The sequence below is a fragment of the Fistularia commersonii genome, chromosome 27, assembly GCF_037954325.1.
Source record: "Fistularia commersonii isolate RoL2024-O1a breed Wild chromosome 27, RoL_Fcom_v1.0, whole genome shotgun sequence".
NCBI classification, from domain to species: domain Eukaryota; kingdom Metazoa; phylum Chordata; class Actinopteri; order Syngnathiformes; family Fistulariidae; genus Fistularia; species Fistularia commersonii.
The window spans coordinates 13,417,744-13,439,956 of record NC_141310.1 but is presented as its reverse complement, the minus strand read 5'-3'; the positions used below and the strand labels follow the sequence as shown (position 1 = coordinate 13,439,956).

General features: G+C 46.2%; 2 protein-coding genes across 3 annotated transcripts in view; one reads left to right on the top strand and one right to left on the bottom strand.

Annotated features, from left to right (window-relative positions):
- Positions 1-5,358: 5,358 nt before the first annotated feature.
- larp6a (La ribonucleoprotein 6, translational regulator a) lies at positions 5,359-10,493 on the bottom strand. Its single transcript, XM_086175299.1, has 3 exons — positions 9,689-10,493; positions 8,503-8,701; positions 5,359-7,363 (listed from the first exon to the last, which is right to left on the bottom strand). Exons 1-3 carry the CDS (start codon positions 10,459-10,461, stop codon positions 6,257-6,259), a joined length of 2,079 nt encoding a protein of 692 aa, XP_086031425.1. The 5' UTR covers positions 10,462-10,493; the 3' UTR covers positions 5,359-6,256.
- Positions 10,494-17,465: 6,972 nt separating this feature from the next.
- Positions 17,466-22,213, top strand: part of lrrc49 (leucine rich repeat containing 49) — a 52,695-nt gene continuing 47,947 nt past the window's right edge. For both annotated transcript variants that reach the window (XM_086175298.1, XM_086175297.1), the window contains exon 1: positions 17,466-17,492. In XM_086175298.1, coding sequence (XP_086031424.1) covers positions 17,481-17,492 — 12 coding nt within the window. In that variant the 5' untranslated portion in view covers positions 17,466-17,480. The remainder of the gene's footprint in view (positions 17,493-22,213) is intronic.

Genomic DNA, 22,213 nt, shown 5'->3' with positions numbered 1-22,213 from the left:
GATTTCATTTGATTTCTGCTTTATGGCGAGTATAAGAGTGTCCTCAGTAGTGATTGCTTGGATAAGAATACGTGTAGAATAGGCTTGGATGGAGGGGAAAAGGAAAATCAGAATCAGAATAATTTATTGATTTCCCCCAGGAGGAAATTGCTTTCCGTTGACTGCAGAGTCAAGCGTGGAAAAAGTCAAAAATAGAACTTTATTTTTAAAATAAAATAAAAAAGAACGGTAAAGATTGAAAGAAAAAAAATAAAATTAAAGGGATGTAAAAAAATATATGTTGCCTATTTTCGTGTGTATTATAAGTACATGCATACGACTGCATGTGGTAATTCTGCTTAGAAGAAAAGAAGCAGAAGATAAAAACCCTGAAATGATTTCTACACATCATGCAATGAAAGAAGAAGCGCGGGGAGCTTCTTCTTTCTAGCCGGATGAGGCTTTTCCAGGGAATCCGTCTTGCGTTTACAACTCACAGTCAATGATACTCTAAACAAGAAAAGGAAAGCAGCGTAAGCCCCGTGTGTGTGTGTGTGTGTGTGTGTGTGTGTGTGTGTGTGTGTGCTCCCTCTGACTCACTGTAACCGGCATCATTCGTCTTGCGGTTCCTCCGGCTCGGCGGCGGCGTTGCTTTCCAGAAATCGAGTTACTCGGAGTAATCTCCGAACCGGCTGACCCGCAGCACGTTTCACCCCGAGCCCGGCCCTCTGCTGACGCCCTGTTGTTCTGGCACCAGCGTTTGTTTGGTTTTTTTAGGCACTTTGAGGCAAATGGAGGTATCATAGGTCAGGTATCAGGTCACGGTCGGTCCATCACCCTGTCCTGTTTGCTTTGCTAGTTTGTCTTACACCTCATTCTGGTTCAACCCTGAAATAATCATATTTTTAAAATCAAAATCAGCCGAGAAAATGGAACAAGTACATTTATTAGTCACCCTAAATTTTGATTAAAATACCTGAAACCTAAGCAAGAAATGTGTTTATTTCTTTTAAGGCTGGAAAAATGAGTCAGAAATTACCGTTCAATCGGGAATTGATTATTTTTAAAAAAGGACAAGCAGGGGAAAAAAATGTAATAATCTGATACAGTTCTGGAAAATGTCTTTAAGCTTAGATCAGTGAGATTCTGCAGTCCCTTGATTTAAATCATAGTTGCAAAATGACTATTAGAGCTGGCCCGCCGCTATTATATTCTGTTAAACCACTAGTTCTACAAATCCCAGAACACTCTGCTGGTGTTTTGGTGTGAAAATCTCTATATTATCTCAATATTATCTTCTGTAGAGTTATAGTATAAACATACACAGTACATCTGTATATTTATATTTCCATCTGTATATTGCCGTCTATTCATCAAACTAATCACTACCTATTTCTGCACTTAACACCATACTTGCACTAGCTGTAAAAAAAAAAAAAGAAGAAACAATTAAAAAAATAATGGTATTTATCTGTAAATACTGCACATTCTGTACATGTGTGCGTCTGCTTTTTGCACTTCTGATTAGATACTAACCACATTTTGTTACTCTGTATTCTCATGTGTAATGACAATAAAGTTGTAATCTAATCTATAATCACAACAGGACCCATTAACGCCCTCTCCTCTGTTAGCAGTCGTCATAGCAACCTGATGCTAACACTAGCACCACGCTAGCCCGCCAAAAAAACAGTGAAAAGAAAGGCAGAGTAGATTAGCGTGTAGCAAACTGAGCTACCTTTTCTTTATGCTTTTTCTTGCTGGAACGGTTTCACCTTCATTGAAGGATATTAATATTGGTGAACTGGTTTATTATTATTTTATTTTTACATTTATTATCAGCCTATGGAAAATTCATGAGGGTTGATGTCGTTCAGAGTTAGAAGATGATAGAAAGTCAGGTGTTCGGCCAAAAGCGGCGCCGTGGAACAAAGAACACCAAAAACAACTTAGGACATGATCATATTATACTAATAAGATCTGGACGGGTCGCGGATAAACAGCTGGACTCTATGTTTTATTAATACATCAGCGGCTGCTGCCCAATTATAAATAATTTAGTTTGCATATCATCCCCCCCTTCTTTCATACCAGGCTCGCTCTTGGTGATGGTAATTGCAGAGCTTTCTTATGACCGTGTTTTTTTTTGTTTTTTTTTTCTTTTTCCCCTCCTTAATGCCACGCTATTTATGCCAAACAATGACGGCTGAATCATGAAAGAGCGTCCGGGAGCCGGGCCAAACTTAAAACCCGCCTGAAGGACGGCCGCATCACGACCAAGAAAACGCTCGTCCCGCCTTTATGTAATCCCACTTGGTCGCCGCGGAGACGCTCGAAGGTTTCAAAACCACGGGGTCGTGACCCCTTTTGCCTTCCTCTAATTTTTTCTTTGGTTTCGCCACTCCCGCGGGACGAGACCTCCCCCCGACAAATATGGATGCCGACCAACATTTATTCTACCTGAATCTTACCTGTAATTAGCTTCTTAGATATATCGAGTTTTTGAATTGAAACTCCCATTCCATGGAGACATCACACTTCTAAACCAACCCCAATTAGGCACCAATATAAAAGACAAAAAGATTCATAACTGAGACGACAAACTCTCTCTCAAGAGGCCCGATCTTCTGAAAAACTCCCATCATTTCCACGGGAAACATTTGGACGGTCGACATCCAAAGCACAATGAAATGTGTTTGTGAGTATGAATACGTCCCGTATTGTTGCTTTTAGTCATGAAAAGGTCTGGAGGGAGTGAATCATTTCTTGTCCTTGCCTGTTGAGAGGCTACCGGGAGCTCTAATTTGCTGTGGCGTCCGGTTTCTTCAGCCTTTTCATGAATCTGTTACTATCAGAACACCCACGGTATTCTGAGCCAGTGTGCTCTTCTGCCGGTCACTGGGCTGCTCTCCATCCTCTGCGTCCTCCATCCATAAATCTCCTGTCTTCATCCTCCAGACCAGGGCGGTCAAACTCGTTTTCACCGAGGGCCACATCTGCAGAATGGTCGCCCTCCGAGGGCCGCAGGGAACGCTAGCAGTGTACATGGAACTAAATGTGATGGAAAACAAGTGTTGTCTTCTCATTTGGTCTTTGCCCTTCAGGGTCTCCACAGCCAATCCACCTTCAACATCTAACCCCGTTCTCTGGATCCTCCTCTCTCACACCAACTACCTTCACATCCTCCCTCAGTTCATCCATCCATCTTCTCTTTGGTCTTCCACGAGACCTCCTATTCCAGCATCCGTCTACCAATATATTGACTCTCCCTCCTCTGTCCATGACCCAACCATCTCTGATCTTCTCTCCAGAACGTCTACCATGTGTCGTCCCTCTGATGGACTCATTCCTGATCCTCTCCATCCTGGTCGCTCCCAAAGAGAACCTCCACATCTTCATCTCTGCAACCTCTAGTTCTTCCTCCTGTCTTTTGATCATTGCCACTGTTTGTAGATCATCTCACCAGTGTCTCCTCCACCTCTCCTTTCCTTCTGGCTGATGTTCTTCTATCTCTTCGTACCCCTGACACTTTTCTCCACCCATTCCAACCTGCTTGAACCCGTCCTCTTCACCTCTTCTCTACACTCTCCTACACTCTGGACCTTTGACCCCAAGTACCCGAAATCCTCCAGCTTCTTGATCTCCACTCCCTGTAGCCTCACCGCTCCACCCGAGTTCCTCTCATTCACACACATATATTCTGTCTTGCTGTGACTAACTTTCATTCCTCTCCTTTCCAGAGCATACCTCCACCTCTCTAGATGTTCCTCTACCTGTTTTCTGCTCTCACTACAGATCACGATGTCATCTGCAAACATCATGGTCCATGGAGATTCCTGACTAACCTCATGTGTCAGCCTGTCCATCAAGACTGGAAACAAGAAGGGGCTCAGAGCTGATCCCTGATGGAGTCCCACCTCCACCTTGAGCTTCTCTGTAACCCCTACAGAAACACCATACCACTGTCTCTCAGCTAGCATACATGTCCTGCACCGGTCTAACATACTTCCCTGCCACTCCAGTTTTCCCCATACAATACCAGAGCTCCTCTCTTGGCACCCTGCTTCTCCGCTGGTCTTGATTGTTGACCCCAAGTTCCTGAAATCCTCCACCTTCTTGATCTCCACTCCCTGGAGCCTCGCCGTTCACATATATATTCCATCTTGCAGCGACTAACCTTCATTCCTCTCCTTTCCAGAGCATACCTCCACCTCTCTAGATGTTCCTTAATCTGTTCTCTGCGCTCACTACAGATCACAATGTCAGCTGCAAACAGTAATGTCAAATAAATGTAACGCCTCTTTCATGTTAAATAACTCATTCGAATGCATTTGCATAGATTCTATGCAAATATGTAACATTTTGGCTTTTAATTCTTGGACAATATGTTGTTTTTCTGGAAGGCTAACTTTAGCATACTTAGCTCCGTGTTTGGACGTAGATCGTGCTCTTTGACAACCGACGCTGCCTCATAACCCAAAAGACATACCGCTTTTTCTCCTTGAAGCACAAACACGTCTTGGCCTTCCCATCTTTCTGGAAGCAGCCTTCCATCTGCATCGACTTTTCTCCTCCTGGATCCGGAAGGGAAAACATTTAAGGGATCATTTGTATTTCTCAATTCCACTTGTTTAAATTGGCATCGATATGGCTACGCTGCTAATGGCGGGACGCCGTCACTTAGCGGGAAACGTGACTTATTTTGTTTGACAAAACCATTCATTTAAATTTAGCTAATTAAAGAGTCAACAAGCGCAACTACCGCTTGGATAATCTTCTACTTTTTAAACTCCGAGTAAGTTTAGTTGCCACCTCTCTCACAATATCAGACCATGTATTTGTATTCAAATGAGCTGCAGTAGCATGTGAACTATCATGATTTTAAGATAAGAACAACTTTATCAATCCCGAAGGAAATTGTTGTGCCAGAGTTACAGAAAATATAACAGTAATAAATAATAAAAAGAAAAAGGCAGAATTAGAAATAAATAAACTATAAAGTGTCTCAGTGAAACTATAAAGTGTCTTAGTAACAAGTGAGGTAAGGAGTGCACAATAATATGATAAAGGAAAAATTATCGTGTACTGTTATGAAATGAAATATTGCACAGTTCTGAATATTGCACAGTGAAATGAAATATTGCACAGTTTTTGTTTTTTCAGGTTAAAGATAGGTTTTTATGGTTGCCGGCGGCTGAATGGAGAGGAATTAAAAAGTCTGATGGCCTCAGGGAGGAAAGACCTCCTGTGGCGTTCATTTTAGCTCGTTTTCAACACCCGTCCGGTGTGATTTTGACATCATTGTGTGTCAATAATTGCTTTTATACGTCTTGGCCACGTCGTAGTGACAAAACAAAAAGGAAGAGGACAGCAAACTGCAGTTAAGTGATTTATTTGTACAATAGGACTTGCAGTGTACAAATACCCCAGCTCAGATGTAGAAGGAAAGAACCTGGTAGCGTCTCTTCTGTCGGACCCGAATATCCCCCCGCCCCCGCTGTGAGTGATGGAAAACATTTGCCGAGAAAGTAACAAACAACGAAAAGTAAAAATAAATAAAAGCAGCTACCTGCACAACAAACAAACAAACAAACAAACAAACACGTAGAGACCCTTCTTAACTAAGTGCCGAGAAGCTTACTCAAAACCGGGGGAAAATTAAAAAAGGCAAAATAAAATGTCGTACGTTGAGCCGTCTAACCTTCGTGGCGGTCGAACGATAATGGCCTTGGTTTTTTTTTTTTTAGATACCATGTAAAAATGGAACTCACAGTGGACAAATACACAAACAAAAAGGCATATGGTGATACTGGGATCGGCTCCATGTGCCTCCAACATTTACACACCATCCACGGACGACGTTGTGAGCTTTTACACGCATTTTTTTGTGCGAAAAGAAAGAGAGAGAGAATAAACCGATTCCCTCTCCGACTCACCGCACGAATCATGAGTTTAGACGGCGACGGAAGTGAATCGGACACTTTTCTGCAGTTTACTTTTTTTTCCCGCCCCCCCCCCCCCCCCCCCTCTCTCCAAATAATTATACAGCCACTCAAAATCCCCATTAGCAAAATCACTAATGCTACCATAGTAAACTCAACATGTCGTATAAAAATATAAACGAGGACTGAAAACTGATGCACTCAACAAAAATATATCTAGTCTCAAATGTCGGGGAGAGGGGTGAGCGACGCGGCTGAGAGTAGATCCAATGTAATTTTTTTTTTTTTTGTTTTGTTTTTTTTTTTTGCCCCTCGAGGAACGCATCCGGATCAGATCAAGTCTGAGTGGCGGCGGACTTTCCCCTCTCGCTGACGGCGACGCAGTGGAAGCCTCGGGTTCCGTCGGGACCTCTGGGCAGCCTGGTCACGCCCGGCGGAAGACCGTCGGCGTTCTGGATCTTCCTGGCCAGCATGGGGCTTCCCACCGGGCTGCTCTCCTGCGACGCCACCTGCTTCCGCCGCTGCACCCAAGGGCTTCCGGAAGGGGTGAGGCTGCTGTCCGAGGAGTAGTCCGCCCAGCGGCGCCCCGGTTCGGGGCTCAGCCGGCCCTCGCTGGCCAAGGGGGACTTCTGGGCGTGGGGCGACTTGCGCTGGGGGCAGGGGCTGGCGCGGGGGCTGGACCAGGGGCTGTTGCGCGGGGACATGCCGGGACTCAGGTGATTGTTCTGGAAGGCGACGCTGGCGGCGGTCGGGCTCAGCTTGTTGCAGGACTGGGATTTTCGAGCCAGCCTCGGGGAGGTGGGCGTGCTCTCCGTCTCCGACGAGCTACAGGCCGAGTCCTCGCCGTGGTACTGAAGCTCTCGCACTCGGCTGTTGAGCGAGCGGCTTTTGCGCATCCCCGTTTCCTCGCGGGGACGCTCTTTTTGCACCTTCTTCTTGGGAGGTTTGGTGCCGATGAGGACGACTTTTAAGCCCAGCGAGCCGGCGCCGCTGTCCTCGCTTCCCACCACCTCGTTGGCCTTGACGGCGGCCTCCACCTCCTCGAATTCCACGATGGCGCACTCCTCCGTGCCCAGCTGGGCGTAGCGGCCGCTCAACCTCTTCAGATCGGCCGGGAGGTCCTTCCCGGGCTTCAGGACTCTCACCGAAGCGATGGCGCCGTAGCTGCCGAAAGCTTTGAGCAGCAGCTTCATCAGCTGCTCCTGCTGGGCCGCCGCCCCCTCGCAGCCTCCGTTCTCCTTGGCGGCCCCCGCCAGCGCCGCCAGCTCCGGCCACCTCTGCAAATCGCTGAGCAGAAGCATACGGCTCGGCAGCGACTCGCTGGCGAACACCGGCACCGCCGACTTGCGCCGCACCTTCCGCCCCTCGTCGTTCAGCTCGAGTATGTCGGAGTGCCTCAGAGCGTACGCCGTCGTCCTCCAGTCACGAGTCAAGTGCTTCACCTGTGGCGAGACAAAGCCGGGTGAGCACTCGGAGAGGATCATCGCGCCGCAAACGGATTTGATCTCCGCCGGCGTGAAGCCTCGGCGCCGCCGTTCCCCCCCGACGGCCCCGCAAATCCACTCGCCCGATCAATACTCGCAGGCCGACCGACACAACCCGACGCCGCTTCGCACCCTCGCTCGATTTATCGCCGTTTAATTTAACCACCTTTGCAACGCAGCACCTCGTCAAGCACAAATTTTAAATCCTTTTTTTAGAAAAGCGAAAAAAAAAAAAAACCGTAGAGATGAATCAATTGTGTTATAAACAGATAAAATAGGCCTCGCAAGCTGGCAGCGCGGCCTGAAGGAGCAGCTGCTGCTGTGAATCATGCACTGAATATTTCAGCTAAGACGGACCGTTTACCACGCTCGCTGGACTCCGTGCGGCCGGTGGTTCACTCCGTTTAAAACTAGCTTTTACAGCCCGGATTTAGATTCAATTTGATCCGTCCGGTCAATATTTGTTTGCGTAAGTCGACTCCAGAGCTTCAAAAACAAAAAAAAAAAAAAAGGCAGAATTCCAGGGTTTCTACAAATGGAAATGTTTTGCAGCGATAGAAGCTGGTTTACATTCACCGTTGGCAGATTCAACCTCCCCCGAAAAACAAACAAAAAAAAAAAAACACCACCAACTTGTGGTGAGTAAATCAGCATTCTTCTGATATCCAGGTGATTGATTACCAAAACATACCTGCTATCAAAATGGGGAAAAGGGAATTATTTTTAATGATTAATGATAAGAAAAAAAGATTTTCAATGTTTCAGCAGCAGTTAAACCAGGAGCAGGAAAAACAACATACAAGATTTTTTTTTTCTTTAATATATCATGTAGAGCCAGAGGCTATATTTAAAAAAAAAAAAAAAAAAATTAAAAAAAAAAAAAAAATTTTTTTTTTTTTTTTGAATAATGTAGGCTCTAGTTATGTCAGACATTATATTTATTTATACATAAATATAAAAACTTTTTTTTTTAGGCTGCGGTTGCCAAGGCGCCACGGAGTATTTGTGTTACTTCCCCGTGGAGATGTTTGTAATTAGCGTCTGGATGGAGGGGCTGAAATGCCTCCCGTCCCCCGCCGCTTCGCCGCCATGGTTACCTTTTTGAAGGAGGTCAGCAACTTGACGCTGACGAAGCCCAGTTTGTTGCGTCGGACGTGCTTGAGCAAAAAAGCGTCGTGCTCCAGGTTCTCGTCGGACAGGTAGTACTCGATCTGGGCCACCAGTTTCTGGATGAGTTCCGGATCCGGAGGCCGCCAGCTCTCCTCCTCCAGCTCGCCGCCGCTGGTCCCGGCGCCGCTGTGAACGAGCCGTAAAAAAGCTACTAGAATGCTGGAAAAAGTCTTGAAATTAGCGTTAAAGCGAGACTGGATTAGAGAAGTAAAGCGAATCGGTGGATTTAAAGGCTAAATTGCTTTTAAAATGTCGATTATTATTCTCGCGCGGGGAGAACATCCCGGAAATCCCTCCGACGTCGCAGGAGGTCCGACCACGGAAAACGTAGAAGTGAGGAAAAAGAGGTTTTGGGAGGTTTGGGTCCCGCCGAGGCCTCGCCATCTGAGGGGAGCTCAGTCACAGCCTCTCCCTCCCACGTGGAAGATGGCGCTTCGGCAAATCCATTTCGCGCCCGTTCGGAGGAGGAAATAAAAAGCGGGACCGAGTTCGGGGTCGTCCCGCACGTCCAGAGCCGGGGTCTGAAGGAAACGTTGTGGGATGACTCATCACCTTCTCCTCCTCTCTGACCCGACGGCCGGCGGCCGACCTCGCTCGGAAACAAAAGAAAACGCCGGCCTCCCGTTTGGAGAACGTCCGAAGGAATGCCGAGGTGGCGTGCGAGAAGGACGACCGCGACCCGGCGTCGGGGGTGAAGAAGCTCCAGGTGGAGCAGACCAGGTCTGACCACTGAAGCAACTTACAGGCCGGGGATATAAATAGAAGAGGCGTGACGCAGGGGAATTAGATTAAAGTGGAGGTTGCTATTCTTTATCTCCCTGCAGGTGTCGGCCTGTTTAACCCTCCTCCTCCTCCGAGCAGGTGGAGGACCTTCACACACACACACACACACACACACACACACACACACTTCCACACACCTCAACCCCTGCCAGGTGTTTCCAGGTTTGTCTTTTTACACCTGTTGAAACACGACCGCGGTTAACATTGCACTGCATGTGTGTGTGTGTGAGTGTGTGTGTGTGTGTGTGGGATAATAATCCCGGAGAACATGCGAGAACCTCCCCAGGAGGACCCCGCGTGGCGTGTCGGTCGTGTTCGTGGCGGACAGACCTGGACTTGTCGTGGCGCCCCAGCTCGTCCTCGCTGCAGCTGCCGCCCATGAAGTCACCGTGTCCGGCCGGCAGCTCCTCCGGTTCCTCGTCCTCCGCCGCCTGGATGGCCACGGTGATCGTCACCGTGGCCATCTCCTGCGTGTGCTGGTCCACGGTGATCACCTCCTCCGCGGGGGGGTCCGGGACGCGCTCGGCCGGGCTCTGACTCCCCACGGAGCTACTCATGATCCACGGGTGGATCCGGAGGTCCTCCCGGGCGTCGGAGCCTCTCCTCCTCCTCCTCCTCCTCCTTCCTTCTTCCGCTTCTTCTTCTTCCTCTTCTTCTTCTCCTCCTTCTTCTTCTTCTCCTCCTCCTCCTCCCGCAGCTCTGGCGCCGCTCGTCTCGGCCCCGGCGGGAAACGCGTCCGCTCGTCGCCTCCTCGGGCAGAAGCGATGGCGGAGCAGCGGCCACGGGGCTCCGAGGACGCGCTCCGTGGCCCGCCACAGACCCCCGATCCGGATCCGAGCCGCCGGAGGGCCCCGAGGCGCGGCGGCCGGAGCGGCTGGGAGCGGCGGGCAGGAGCGGGAGCAGCGGCCGCCGTGCGCGTCCACCACCGCCGCCGCTTCCTGGTATGTAAGCGGCTTTGTGCTTCTCAGACGCGCCCTCGGATTGGGCCGCGGCCGCGTCTCCGCGCCCTCCTCCCCGCGCCGCCCGCACAGCCGCACACACAGCCAGGAGGGCGGCAGCAGGAAGGACAGCCAGCGCAGGAAGGCGTTCACCAGAGCCTGCATGCTGCCGCGGGCATTTGCATTCAACACACACACACACACACACGCACACGCACACTAATCTGGTCGTTTCCGGTGAAAGTCACACACACACTTCACCCGCACCGGGTGCACGTCCCGCGCTCTAAGTAGGGGACCCGCTGCACCTGCTCCACCCGGTAATTGCGTTTTTTTTTTCTTTTTTTTTTTTTTTTTTTGCTGTCTTTCTTTTTAACACCTGAAACGCAACAAATGGGTTCAAAGAGGCTGAAATATACTGCTCCAAAAAATAAAGGGAACACTTGAACAACACAATGTAACTCCAAGTCAATCCCACTTGTGTGAAATCATAGTGTCCACTCAGGAAGCAACACACATTCATTTGGACTTGTTTTAAGGACATTACATCAAAGTTGGATCAGCCTGGAGTTTGTTTTTACACTTTAATTTGGAGTGTGATTCCTAATCCAGACCTCCATGGGTTGATACAATTGATTTCCATGGATCATTTTGGTGTGATTTTGTTGTCAGCACATTCAACTGTGTAAAGAGCAAAGTATTTCATAAGAATATTTCATTCATTTAGACCTAGGATGTGTTTTTTAAGTGTTCCCTTTATTTTTTTGAGCAGTGTAGTTGCTTTAAGATAAAATCGACTTTATCGATCCGCAGTCTTTGGTCACGGCAGCATGACTTTAAAAGTGTCAAATGAATATAAAGAGACCGACAATTAGAAAAACAAAAATACAACAAGAAACAACCGCTTTCTCTGCAGATCAACTCGATTAATCTGAATTCTTTGGTCACAGCAGCGTAACCACGAGAAATATAGAAATATTATTCTCGACTAAGTGGACGGCAGAGTGAACAACGAAGATGAGATTAGACAGCAGAAAGAGAAAACTAAAATAATGCAAATGCAGCGAGACCGACGAGGGTCACACTAGACACAAACACACAAATAGGAAACCGAAGCAATGATGGAACTGCCGGCGCCATCTTAGGAGGCTACTTGGACGATTGAGGAAACCAGAATACATGGGTGTCGTACGAAGGGCCTCATCGGGACGTGGAGGACTTCCTCTCTGAGGGTCATGAGAAGGTCGGAGAAGCAGGAGGAGCGGCTCAGACCTGCTGCTTCTCCTGGCGTTCCACCCGTGGCCTCTTTGTGACGGAGAAACAAGGCTTCGCTTTTCACTGAAACGCTCATTTTAGTCAAAAACAAACACCTGCGGTTCATTTCGCTTCTTCAGGTTTGGACTCTTTTGTGATAAAACAAAAAAACCCGATGAGATAATCTCAGCATCCACATTCAAAACACATTTTTAACGCCCGGTGAGCGCCACCTAGTGGCCAGAGGCAGAACTGCACACAAAGGTGAAGCAAACAGCTATGCTACCTACGCTAACTATGATGATGCAGGTTTTCTTCCGAGATGGAATTCCTCTAAGCATCGCGTCCGCTCGGTCAGCAGGGATCTCGGGCTCTCGGGCGTTTCGCCCCTGAACCCTGGAGCTTGTGGACGTCCCGGTGCTAGAATGTAGAAAGAAGACAAATTCACGGGTTCAAAATATGAACAGAAATCATCGAGTGAATTGCTTGAAATGATTCAACGAGCGAACTGTGTTTAAAAATTGTGACCAGGAAATAATCCCAAAATGCAAATGGATAAATTGTGATGACTTATTATAAAATGTACAACACGCAAATGCATTTGAATAACAGTAATATTAAAACGTGCTTAATTTTAAGGAACTTTCTATCTTAAAGTAGTTCATAGAGAAGTGCATATAGAGCTGCATTGCGCTTTTGTAGACCTAGAAAAAGCATATGACAGGGTGCCAAGAGTGGCCGAAAAGTATGTTAGACTGGTGCAGGACATGTATGCCCGCTGTAAAACAGTGGTGTGGTATGCTTTAGGGGTAACAGAGAAGTTCCAGGTAGAGGTGGGACTCCATCAAGGAGAAGCAAAGGAGCCCCTTCTTGTTCCCAGTCTTGATGGACAGGCTGACACATGAGGTTAGACAGGAAACCCCATGGACCATGATGTTAGCAGATGACATTGTGATCTGTAGTGAGAGCAGAGAACAGGTGGAGGAACATCTAGAGAGGTGGAGGTATGCTCTGGAAAGGAGAGGAATGAAGGTTAGTGGCAGCAAGACAGAATATATGTGTGTGAATGAGAGGAACTTGGGTGGAACGGTGAGGCTCCAGGGAGTGGAGATCAAGAAGGTAGAGGATTTCAGGTACTAAGGGTCAAAGGTCCAGAGCGTAGGAGAGTGTGGAGAAGAGGTGAAGAGGACGGGTTCAAGCAGGTTGGAATGGGTGGAGAAAAGTGTCAGGGGTACGAAGAGATAGAAGAACATCAGCCAGAAGGAAAGGAAAGGTGGAGGAGACACTGGTGAGATGATCTACAAACAGTGGCAATGATCAAAAGACAGGAGGAAGAACTAGAGGTTGCAGAGATGAAGATGTGGAGGTTCTCTTTGGGAGCGACCAGGATGGAGAGGATCAGGAATGAGTCCATCAGAGGGACGACACATGGTAGATGTTCTGGAGAGAAGATCAGAGATGGTTGGGTCATGGACAGAGGAGGGAGAGTCAATATATTGGTAGACGGATGCTGGAATTGGACCAAGGAGAAGATGGCTGGTTGAAGTGAGAGAGGACGATCCAGAGAATAGGGTTAGATTTGCTGTGGAGACCCTGAACGGAAAAGCCTAAAGGAAAAAGAAGGAGTTTGTTGGATTTTCATTTCAGATATGAAATTTAATGCTAAAAGTATGAAATGAAATGGCTCAAAACCGAATTTTGTGACATTCAGGTCATATTTTGAAAACCCCTTCCTGTCGGGGATCGGTGTAAAATATTCAGCCGGTGAAGTTCAGACCTGGATGAGGGGTCATCGCTGACATCACTGACATCACTGACACCACTGACATCACTGACATCACCCCCCCGCCGGCAGAACCCCCGACCCAGCATGTTCCCTGCAGGTGTTCTTCAGATGACACCAACACCAGGCCCGACACGTTCCGCTTCAGAAGCGTTTGTCGGCCCGCGTCCCGATAATAACCCCCCCGTAAATCACTGGCGGCGGGTTTGTCGGGCGGCGCCGGCCCCCCTTTAGATATCTGGGCTCCTGCTGGTGGGCCGTCTGACTCATTCTGCACCACATGCCACGCAGAGGAGCAGCAGAGCAGGGAGGGGGAGGGGCTGAAAGAAAACCAGAAGATGCACTTCTTCTGCTCCTTTCAGGGTCTCCACAGCTAATCCACCTTCTCCATCTCACCCTATTCTCTGGATCCTCACACCCGCTACCTTCATGTCGTCTTTCACGACGTCCATCCATCTTCTCTTGGGTCTTCCTCCAGATCAGGGGTGTCAAACTCATTTTGACCAGTAAGATGATGGCGTCATCATCTAGTCCAGGGGTCGGCGACCTTTAACACCCAAAGAGCCATTTGGACCCGGTTTCCTCGGAAAAGAAAACACCGGGAGCCGTAATTACTTTTTGACGTCTGAAATAAAGGTACCACTGTATATATTGCTTTTTATTACCTTTACACTTTGTATAAATAAGTGTGTCATGTGTTGCTTCTGAAATTCACAAAGTATTACAGAGAAAATTAAATTTTATTTATGTAATGAACTCATTTTGAGGTTTGGGCTTTCAGAGCGTTTAGCGGAGCCTTGACCTGAATTTTGAAAATAAATCTGGAAAAAAATCACTGTCGGTAAACTAAAAATAAATATTTGCAAAATATCTTCGTAAATATTTATTTTACCTGGTTTATGGGACTTCTGCTCCTGAACTTCTGCGCACGGCATCTGCAAATCGGGACTTTACCGGCTTATTTTGAGCGGCGAAAAATAATGAATATTATTTTATTTCATATTTCAAGATCACAATAATCTTCCAACTTAGAACTAAAAGTTAAAAGAAGGAATTAACACAAATGAAATACACTTCAATTAAATATTTATCATTTATTTTCCCGAGCCACCCGGAGCCGCAGGTTGCCGACCCCTGACCTAGAAATAACACCGAGTCCATATTTTTCTTTGTTTTCGTGTAAAGGAGAACAGGTCAGTGATGAGAAACTTTAAAAAAAATACACGACCGAAAACCTGAGGTTCAGGAAGAAAAGTTAAAACGCATTTTATTGTATTTTCCACCACGGCGAGTCTCACAGTGGCGCCCAAACTTGCTGCATCCAACCGAGCGTGCAGGTTTCTTATTCCCTCAACCGACAAACAAGAAGTGGAAAAGCCTTCACTCCGTTTCCGCTTTTCTCTTATTTGACATCGACGTCTCGCCGACGAAAGCGGGTTTATTTCTAACAATAATTAAAAAAGCTTATTTACAAACCTGGAAGCCGCTTCGCTGCAACCTGCCGTCAGTTCTGAGTGTCGCGTTAAAACACCGACTAAAACTGTGCAACCCTAGCAGACAATATCGGAACTGCATTTTTATTTTTAAATAGTCGCTCATGATTTTTATGTATTTTTTCAAATTGTAGATTTATACCACGGGCCAGATTGGACCTTCTGGCCGGCCGGTATCAGCCAGACGTTTGACTCCCCTGGTTTAAACCTCCAATTCCAGCATCCGTCTACCAATATATCCCCTCCCCCCGTCCACGACCCAACCATCTCCAACCTTCTCTCCAGAACATCTTCCAGGTGGCGTCCCTATCTTCTATCTCCTCTGACACTTTCCTCCACCCCTTCCAACCTGCTTGAACCTGTTTCTTCACTTCTTCTCCACCTTCTCCTACGCTCTTGTTGACCCCAAGTACTTGAACTCCTCCACCTTCTTGATCTCCATCCCTCTGGCCTCGGCGTTCCACCCGGGTTCCTCTTATTCTCGGTTTCACGGTAAACAGTCGTCGTTTTTATTGAGACCCGTGAATGAATTTGTGTTTTTTTTTTCTGTAAAATTGGCCAAAAAAACGTCAGAAATGACCTTTGAATCCTGAAGAGCGGCAGCATTAATCTGCTCAGGCGGTGACCTTCACCAGCAACATGAGAGAACATGGACAACGAAGGAAGGTGTCTCTGTTTGACAAGTATCTTGAATGCATTGAAACTTAAAAATCAACCAAATCCTAAAAAGAAAATTCTTGATTCATGCCGAGACACGTTTTCAAGACATTTCCAAGGGAAAAAAAATGTCCTAAAAATCTGCAAGAAATCGGACAGGGGTCGTTTTTTTTCAAAATGTTTAAAATGTCATTTAAGTTTGGAATGGCGATTGAATCAAACGGCAGCGGTGGGGGTTTAAAACACGTGGCAGACGGAGGAAGTGACATCACGGCGGCGTGCGGCCCCCTTTAACCATCTGCCCGCTCCCAGCGGGACACAACACGTGACACAACAGCATGCTTGCATTGTTAGCTCCCTTCAGGGGAGGAGTGTGTGTGTGTGTGTGTGTGTGTGTGTGTGTGTGTGTGTGTGTGTGTGTGTGTGTGTGTGTGTGTCAGCCTCGGCCGTATTGTGGAGGATCTGGAGTGGAAGGTTCTTGTGATGGACAGGCAGACCATTTTAAATGAGATCTTTATTTCCAACCTTTTAATTTCCATTTAATTTGAATTCAAATTCGGCTAGTTTGTCTTACACCTCGTTCTTTTTCATCCCTGTGATAGTTATATTTTTAAAATCAAAATCAGCAAAGAAAGATAGAACAAGGACATTCATTAGTCCCCTAAATTTTAATCAAAATACCTGAGACCTAAACAAGAAATCTTTTAAGGCTGGAAAAATGGGTCCGAAATTACTGTACAATCAGGCATTGATTACATTTAAAAAAGGACAAGCAGGGAAAAAAAAAGAAATAATCCGATACAATTGTGGAAAATGTCTTTAAGCTTAGATGGGTGATATTCTGTCCCTTGATTTAAATCATAGGTGTCAAACTCTGGCCTGCAGTGAGAATCTGTTTGGGCTGCAGAGCCAAATAACTATTAGAGTACCACAAATCTAATACCACAAATCCCAGAACGCTCTGCTGGTGTTTTGGCACAAAAATCACGTCAGGACCCGTAAACGCCCCCACGTCCGTTGACAGTTGTCATAGCAACCTGATGCTAATACTAGCACCACGCTAGCTTCGACCAAAAACGGTGAAAAGAAAGGCGGAGTAGATGAGCGTGTAGCAAACTGAGCTATCGTTAACCTTTTCTTCATTTTCTTTTTCTTGCTGCTTCAAGACGTGCGCTTGAATGTTTTTTTTTTCACCTTTATTATTAGCCTGTGGAGAAAAAGGTTACTGTTTAAATTAAGTCAAAAGGCTGCAAATCAAGAGGCTTATGATTTTTATTGAAGAAATGAATGCCATTGATGTGTTTTTGAATTTGGGTTTCGCATGTGTGCAATATGAAGTTATATTGTTTAATGTTAAGCTTTGCTTGTTCCATATTCAGCTTTTAAGCAGATATGAAAAGGTTCATTGTTATATCTGGAGGAAGAGGTTTTTTCAATAAATCTCAATGTGGGCCGTCTTTGTGCATGAGAAGAATTACTTCAGCGTCTGACGTTTGAAAGCATCTTGAAGCTGTTGATGGTTTCTGGACTGCTGGAGGCTGGTGGAGATGAGAACCTTGGACCTTCTTGGACCTCCCTGAGATAAAACTCAGAAATGATTTCTAGCTGGTTTTCAGACAATAATGAAGTAATTTCATGACAGAAATACTTAATTGATCATTTCTTGATGATTTTGTAGAAAATTAGTTGAATTTTGGGTGACCTCTTGCTTATTTGAGGTTATTCAGGTTGTCTTTCATATTTTAAAGTCATTATTTTGTTTCTTTCTATTTTTGCTGATTTTTAAGGTTATTTTCCAGCAAAGTTTTGATTATTTGGAGATTTTCAGGTAACTGCATGTCGACTATGACTAAAAAAAAAAAGTCCATGTTAATTTTATGGTTAGAGATTGATTTGTAACAGTTTTCCTTTTTTTCCTAGAAAGCGTCAAAAACAAAATAACATCTTTTTGACCGGACGACGTCCCCGGACGGAAATACACAATCAAATGCCGCAAGATGAATGTTGAGGTAAGTCACGACACGACCGTTGGATCGATGCCTCTGCAAACCTTCTTCCTGCAGTGAAGAAGATTCATCTTGCAGAGCGCTGAGCTTCCCCCCTCTTTCAATCACACCTCTAGAGGTTTGCAGCCTCCTTCCCCGCTCTCGTGTTTGCATTAGAAGAAGTCTGGGGCCGCAGCCGGGACGCTTTGAATCCCGACGAATCTCCGTCCCCTGTGACTTTAACCGCACATGAAATGTTAATATCTGGTAATCAGAGAGGGAAATGGACGGAGGCGCCTCTGGGAGACGTCCTGAGGACACCAGAGCGGCTGTTTTCACGTCCTCTGAGGTATTCGTGATGTCTGGGCCGTCTCTGCGCTGCAATATTTGGCAAAGGAGTGTATTTTTGAAGGGAAATCACACTTCCAGTATCTACTCTGGTCGCCCCCGTTGGCCCGGTTACATGAGTGTGTGCACGGCGCCTTCACACTCACACTTTATTCAGATTTAAAATCAAAACAGAGGCTTTGTTTTGTTTTTTTTTCCCCCCCCTTTTCCTCGTGCCGATTGTCCCGCGTTTCCGTGCTGTTTTTACAGCCAGAAATATTTATTATCTGTCCCTGATACAGACTCACCGAGCTGGAGTTCAAAATGATACGATCGGAAAGAACTCCGGGTATGCAAGTGTGTGTGTGTGTGTGTGTGTGTGTGTGTGTGTCTGCCAGACAGCCGCGTCCTCCAAAAGAAAAATATAAAAACGACCTCACTGGATTTCGGAGAAAATTAAAACATAAAATAGCATCCCTTTTGTTTTTTATGGGCCTTTCAAGCTTCTGATTATTACTTTCCCATGATGTTCCAGTTATTTGATTTTCTCCTGCTGGTCGGCTGGAAAAAAAAAAAAACCCCAAGCAATCAGTCGTATCCCTCGTATAAAATGGAAACGGGGTTTTGATGGTGCGTTCGAGTGCACAAACCATTGTGTGGGAAAAAAAAAAGCCCCATCACGGGTCAGCAGGGGTGCGGCCGCTTTGAAAAAAGTAATTTCACATCCTTTCTTTGGGCTTTTTACCATCAAACCATTTAACGTCGGCTTTTCCGATAAACGGCAACACGTTTTCAAACCTTCTGCGTCGCCGGACTTGGTTGACGTCGCTATTTTATAATATTTCCAGCCCCTTCCTTTCTTCTCAAACGTTTGCAGGAGAAATAAAATCCCCTGCGTTGATTTAAGAAGTGGCAGCTGCCTTCTCAAATATTTAAAATAAAGAGGTCTTGGTGTTAAAACCTTCCGGGAGATTATTATTCAACACAGACAGGAACGTCTTTTTTATCTTTTTGATTTGAAGCACGACATCATCGTCTCGTCGCAAAAAAAAAAATCCCGTCCCGGTTTATCGAACCCGCTTTGACCCGGCGGGACTGTTTTTATTCTGCATTTTGAATTAATCCCCACTTACCCGGGACGGGCGGCGCCCACGTCAAAGCGAAAACAAAACAAACAATGTGAAGTAGTTTTTGTGAAAAGATAGAAAATGGGTTTAATTGATTTTATAAGAGCGTAGCATCGCTATCGAGGTGAATGATGTTGCTCCGCCGTCGCGCCGGCTCGCTTCAGAAATGTCACCCGGGGTCACATCGTGCCGACGTCCTCCAACGGGCGCCGCTGTTGCCATTGGTTACCGTCGCTGATTTCCATGCGTTCCACTAATAAACTCATTTTAAATCTTAAGAGTCCTCTTCGGTATCGGGATCTGCCGCGGCGACTCAAGGTCGCTATGACGACGGTTAGCATCCTGCCACTAGTTGGCGCTGAAGAGCGTCTATGTGTGGAGACAAGAGGCCAAATCTTCTTCTTCTCTCACACCGGCTAACTTCATGTCCTCTTCTTCTACATCCATGAATCCCTTCTGGTCTTCCTCCAGACCTTCTGCCTGGCAGCTCCAGCCCCCAGCATCCTTCTAGCCGGATCTTCTCTGTCCATGTCCAGACCATCTCAGTCCGACTTTATCTCCAGAACATCTAACGTGTGTCCGTGGAGGTTCTCACGGTGAATTCTTGTCCAGATCTTCTCGTCGTGGCAACTGGACTTGAATGTCTTCACTTGAAATCATCCCGGACGCTTCTTCAGGTCCAATGACCCGTGGGGAGTTTAGAATTCACCAAGACCCGGATGGCCGAGAACCTCCGTGGACAATTTGAGGGTGAAACATCTTCAAGTGAAGAAATTCAAGTCCGGTTGCCACGACGAGAAGATCTGGAAAAGAAATCCAACATGTGCTGACCCTCCGAAGGAGGACGACTGAGGGACGCTACCTCCTGAGAACATGAGGCTCTGGTTAGTTTGAGTCGAACTCAGAACGAGAGCTACCGTCATTTCTGGACTATTGGGCGCACCTGAATATAAGCCTCACCGGCTAAAGATAAGGAAATAAATCTATGTGTGCATGTAGAAGCTGCAGGCGTCCATGCCGTAACATCAGATATTTACACACAAACATTTTCTTTACGATAAGATAAACTTTATTGATCCCCATGGGGAAATTCCTTTGTCCCAGCAACATAACAGTTCTCAAAAATAAATATAAATAGAGGGACAGTGAGAAGACAGAAGATAGCGAGACATCCAGGAATAAATAGACAGCAGAGAGAACAAGGGACAACAGAGTGGAACAACACGACAATGTAAACAGATAGCGATGAACATATGCAGCTGATGAAAAAGATGAATAATAATAAATAGCTCAAGGAAAAGCCCATCCATTTTCTATCCCTGCTTTGTCCTCCTCCATCTGATGTCTATCTCGGTCTTCCTCCTGCGCGCTAAAACCGCTAAAGTCGTCTCCTTCGCCGTCTGGAGTCCAACGGCCTCAGAATTTAACGCTCATTTCGTCGGTCTGATGGCAGAAGGCTAAATGTTTAATGTTTAGCCCAAAAACAAAAATAGAATTAAGCCGAAGAATTCAAAACGTGTGAAAATAGTCTGTAAATTAAGGTAACACGTGTAGTGTTGGAAGATAGATGCACAGTCATGAAACAGCCATCCTTGTTCTTCTGGGTTTTTTGACCATCCGTCTGAAACTGTGCTGCGTGTCTTCAGCCGCGCCCAGCAGGTGTTGGTCTGGTTTTTAGCTTCTGGACGCCAGTTTTATCTTCCTGCAGAGTTTTGTCCGGATAGATACGGTTTTAAAAGCTCAGTTGGTCGGTCAGTTACAACATAGCCACCGTGAATCTTCTTCTCCTCCTCCTCCTTTGGTCTTTTCCTCTCCACAGTGAATCCACCTTCTCCATCTAACCCTATTCTCTGGATCCTCCTCTCTCACACCAACTACCTTCATATCTTCTCTCACTACGTCCATAAATCTTCTCTTTGGTCTTCCTCCAGACCTCCTGCCTGGCAGCTCCAATTCCAGCATCCGTCTACCAATATATTGACTCTTCTTCCTCTGTCCATGACCCAACCATCTCAGTCTGGCTTCTCTGATCTTCTCTCCAGAACATCGAACATTCTCTGTTCCTCTGATAGACTCATTCCTGATCCTCTCCATCCTGGTCACTCCCAAAGAGAACCTCAACATCTTCATCTCTGCAACCTCTAGTTCTGCCTGCTGTCTTTAGGTCATTGGAACAGTTTCTAGTCCATACATCATCGCTGGTCTTGTATGTAACGCAGTGGTGGAGCACATGCTTTGCATGTATGAAGTCCTGGGTAGTCGCTTTGGATAAAAGCGTCTGTCAAATGACTGTAATGTGATGGTCTCACCACTGTCTCCTCTACATTTTGTTTCATTTTGGCTGATGTTCTTCTATCCCTTCGTACCCCTGACACTTTTCTCCAACCATTCCAACCTGCTTGGACCGTCTCTTCACCTCTTTTCCACACACTCCTAAACCCTGGACTGTTGACCCCAAGTACCTGAAATCCACCAGCTTCTTGATCTCCACTCCCTGTAGCCTCACCGTTCCTCCCGAGGTCCTCTCATTCACTCACATGTATTCTGTCTTGCTGCGATTAACTTTCATTCCTCTCCTTTCCAGAACATACTTCCTCCTCTCTAGATGTTCCTCTACCTGATCTCTGCTCTCACTACAGATCACAATGTCATCTGCAAACATCATGGTCCATGGAGATCCCTGTCTAACCTCATATGTCAGCCTGTCCATCAAGACTGGAAACAAGAAGGGGCTCAGAGCTGATCCCTGATGGAGTCCCACCTCCACCTTGAACTTCTCTGTTACCCCTACAGCAAACCCTTCCACTGCCTCAGTGAGCATACATGTCCTGCGCCGGTCTAACATACTTCTCTGCCTCTCCAGACTTCTTCATACGTCCTAATGTCCAGATTTGATTAAGATATTTTTATTTTCACTTCTGTTCTCCCTGTGTCTGCCTGGTTTCCACCAGGTTTCTTGCCGCCTAAAAACACGGCAAAGATTTATCGGAGAACCTAAATGTCCAAGACGTGCGAATGAGAAGGTAAATGGTTGTCTGTTGTCTAACCCAGGGGTGGATAAATATTTTGGCTGGCGGGCCAAATGTCTTATTTAATTTTTATGCGGCCAACTTGGCTTCCTGTGAATTGAGCAAAATGAAAAAAATTGCAATTTAAATATTTAAAATTTGTTGCCATTTTATTTCAATTTTAAAATAATTCATGATCATAGAAAGGTACCGCCATTATTTTGTCGGTACACACTCAAATGCCAAACCTTAAACTTAAGATTGGTGCTTGGTGAATTTATAA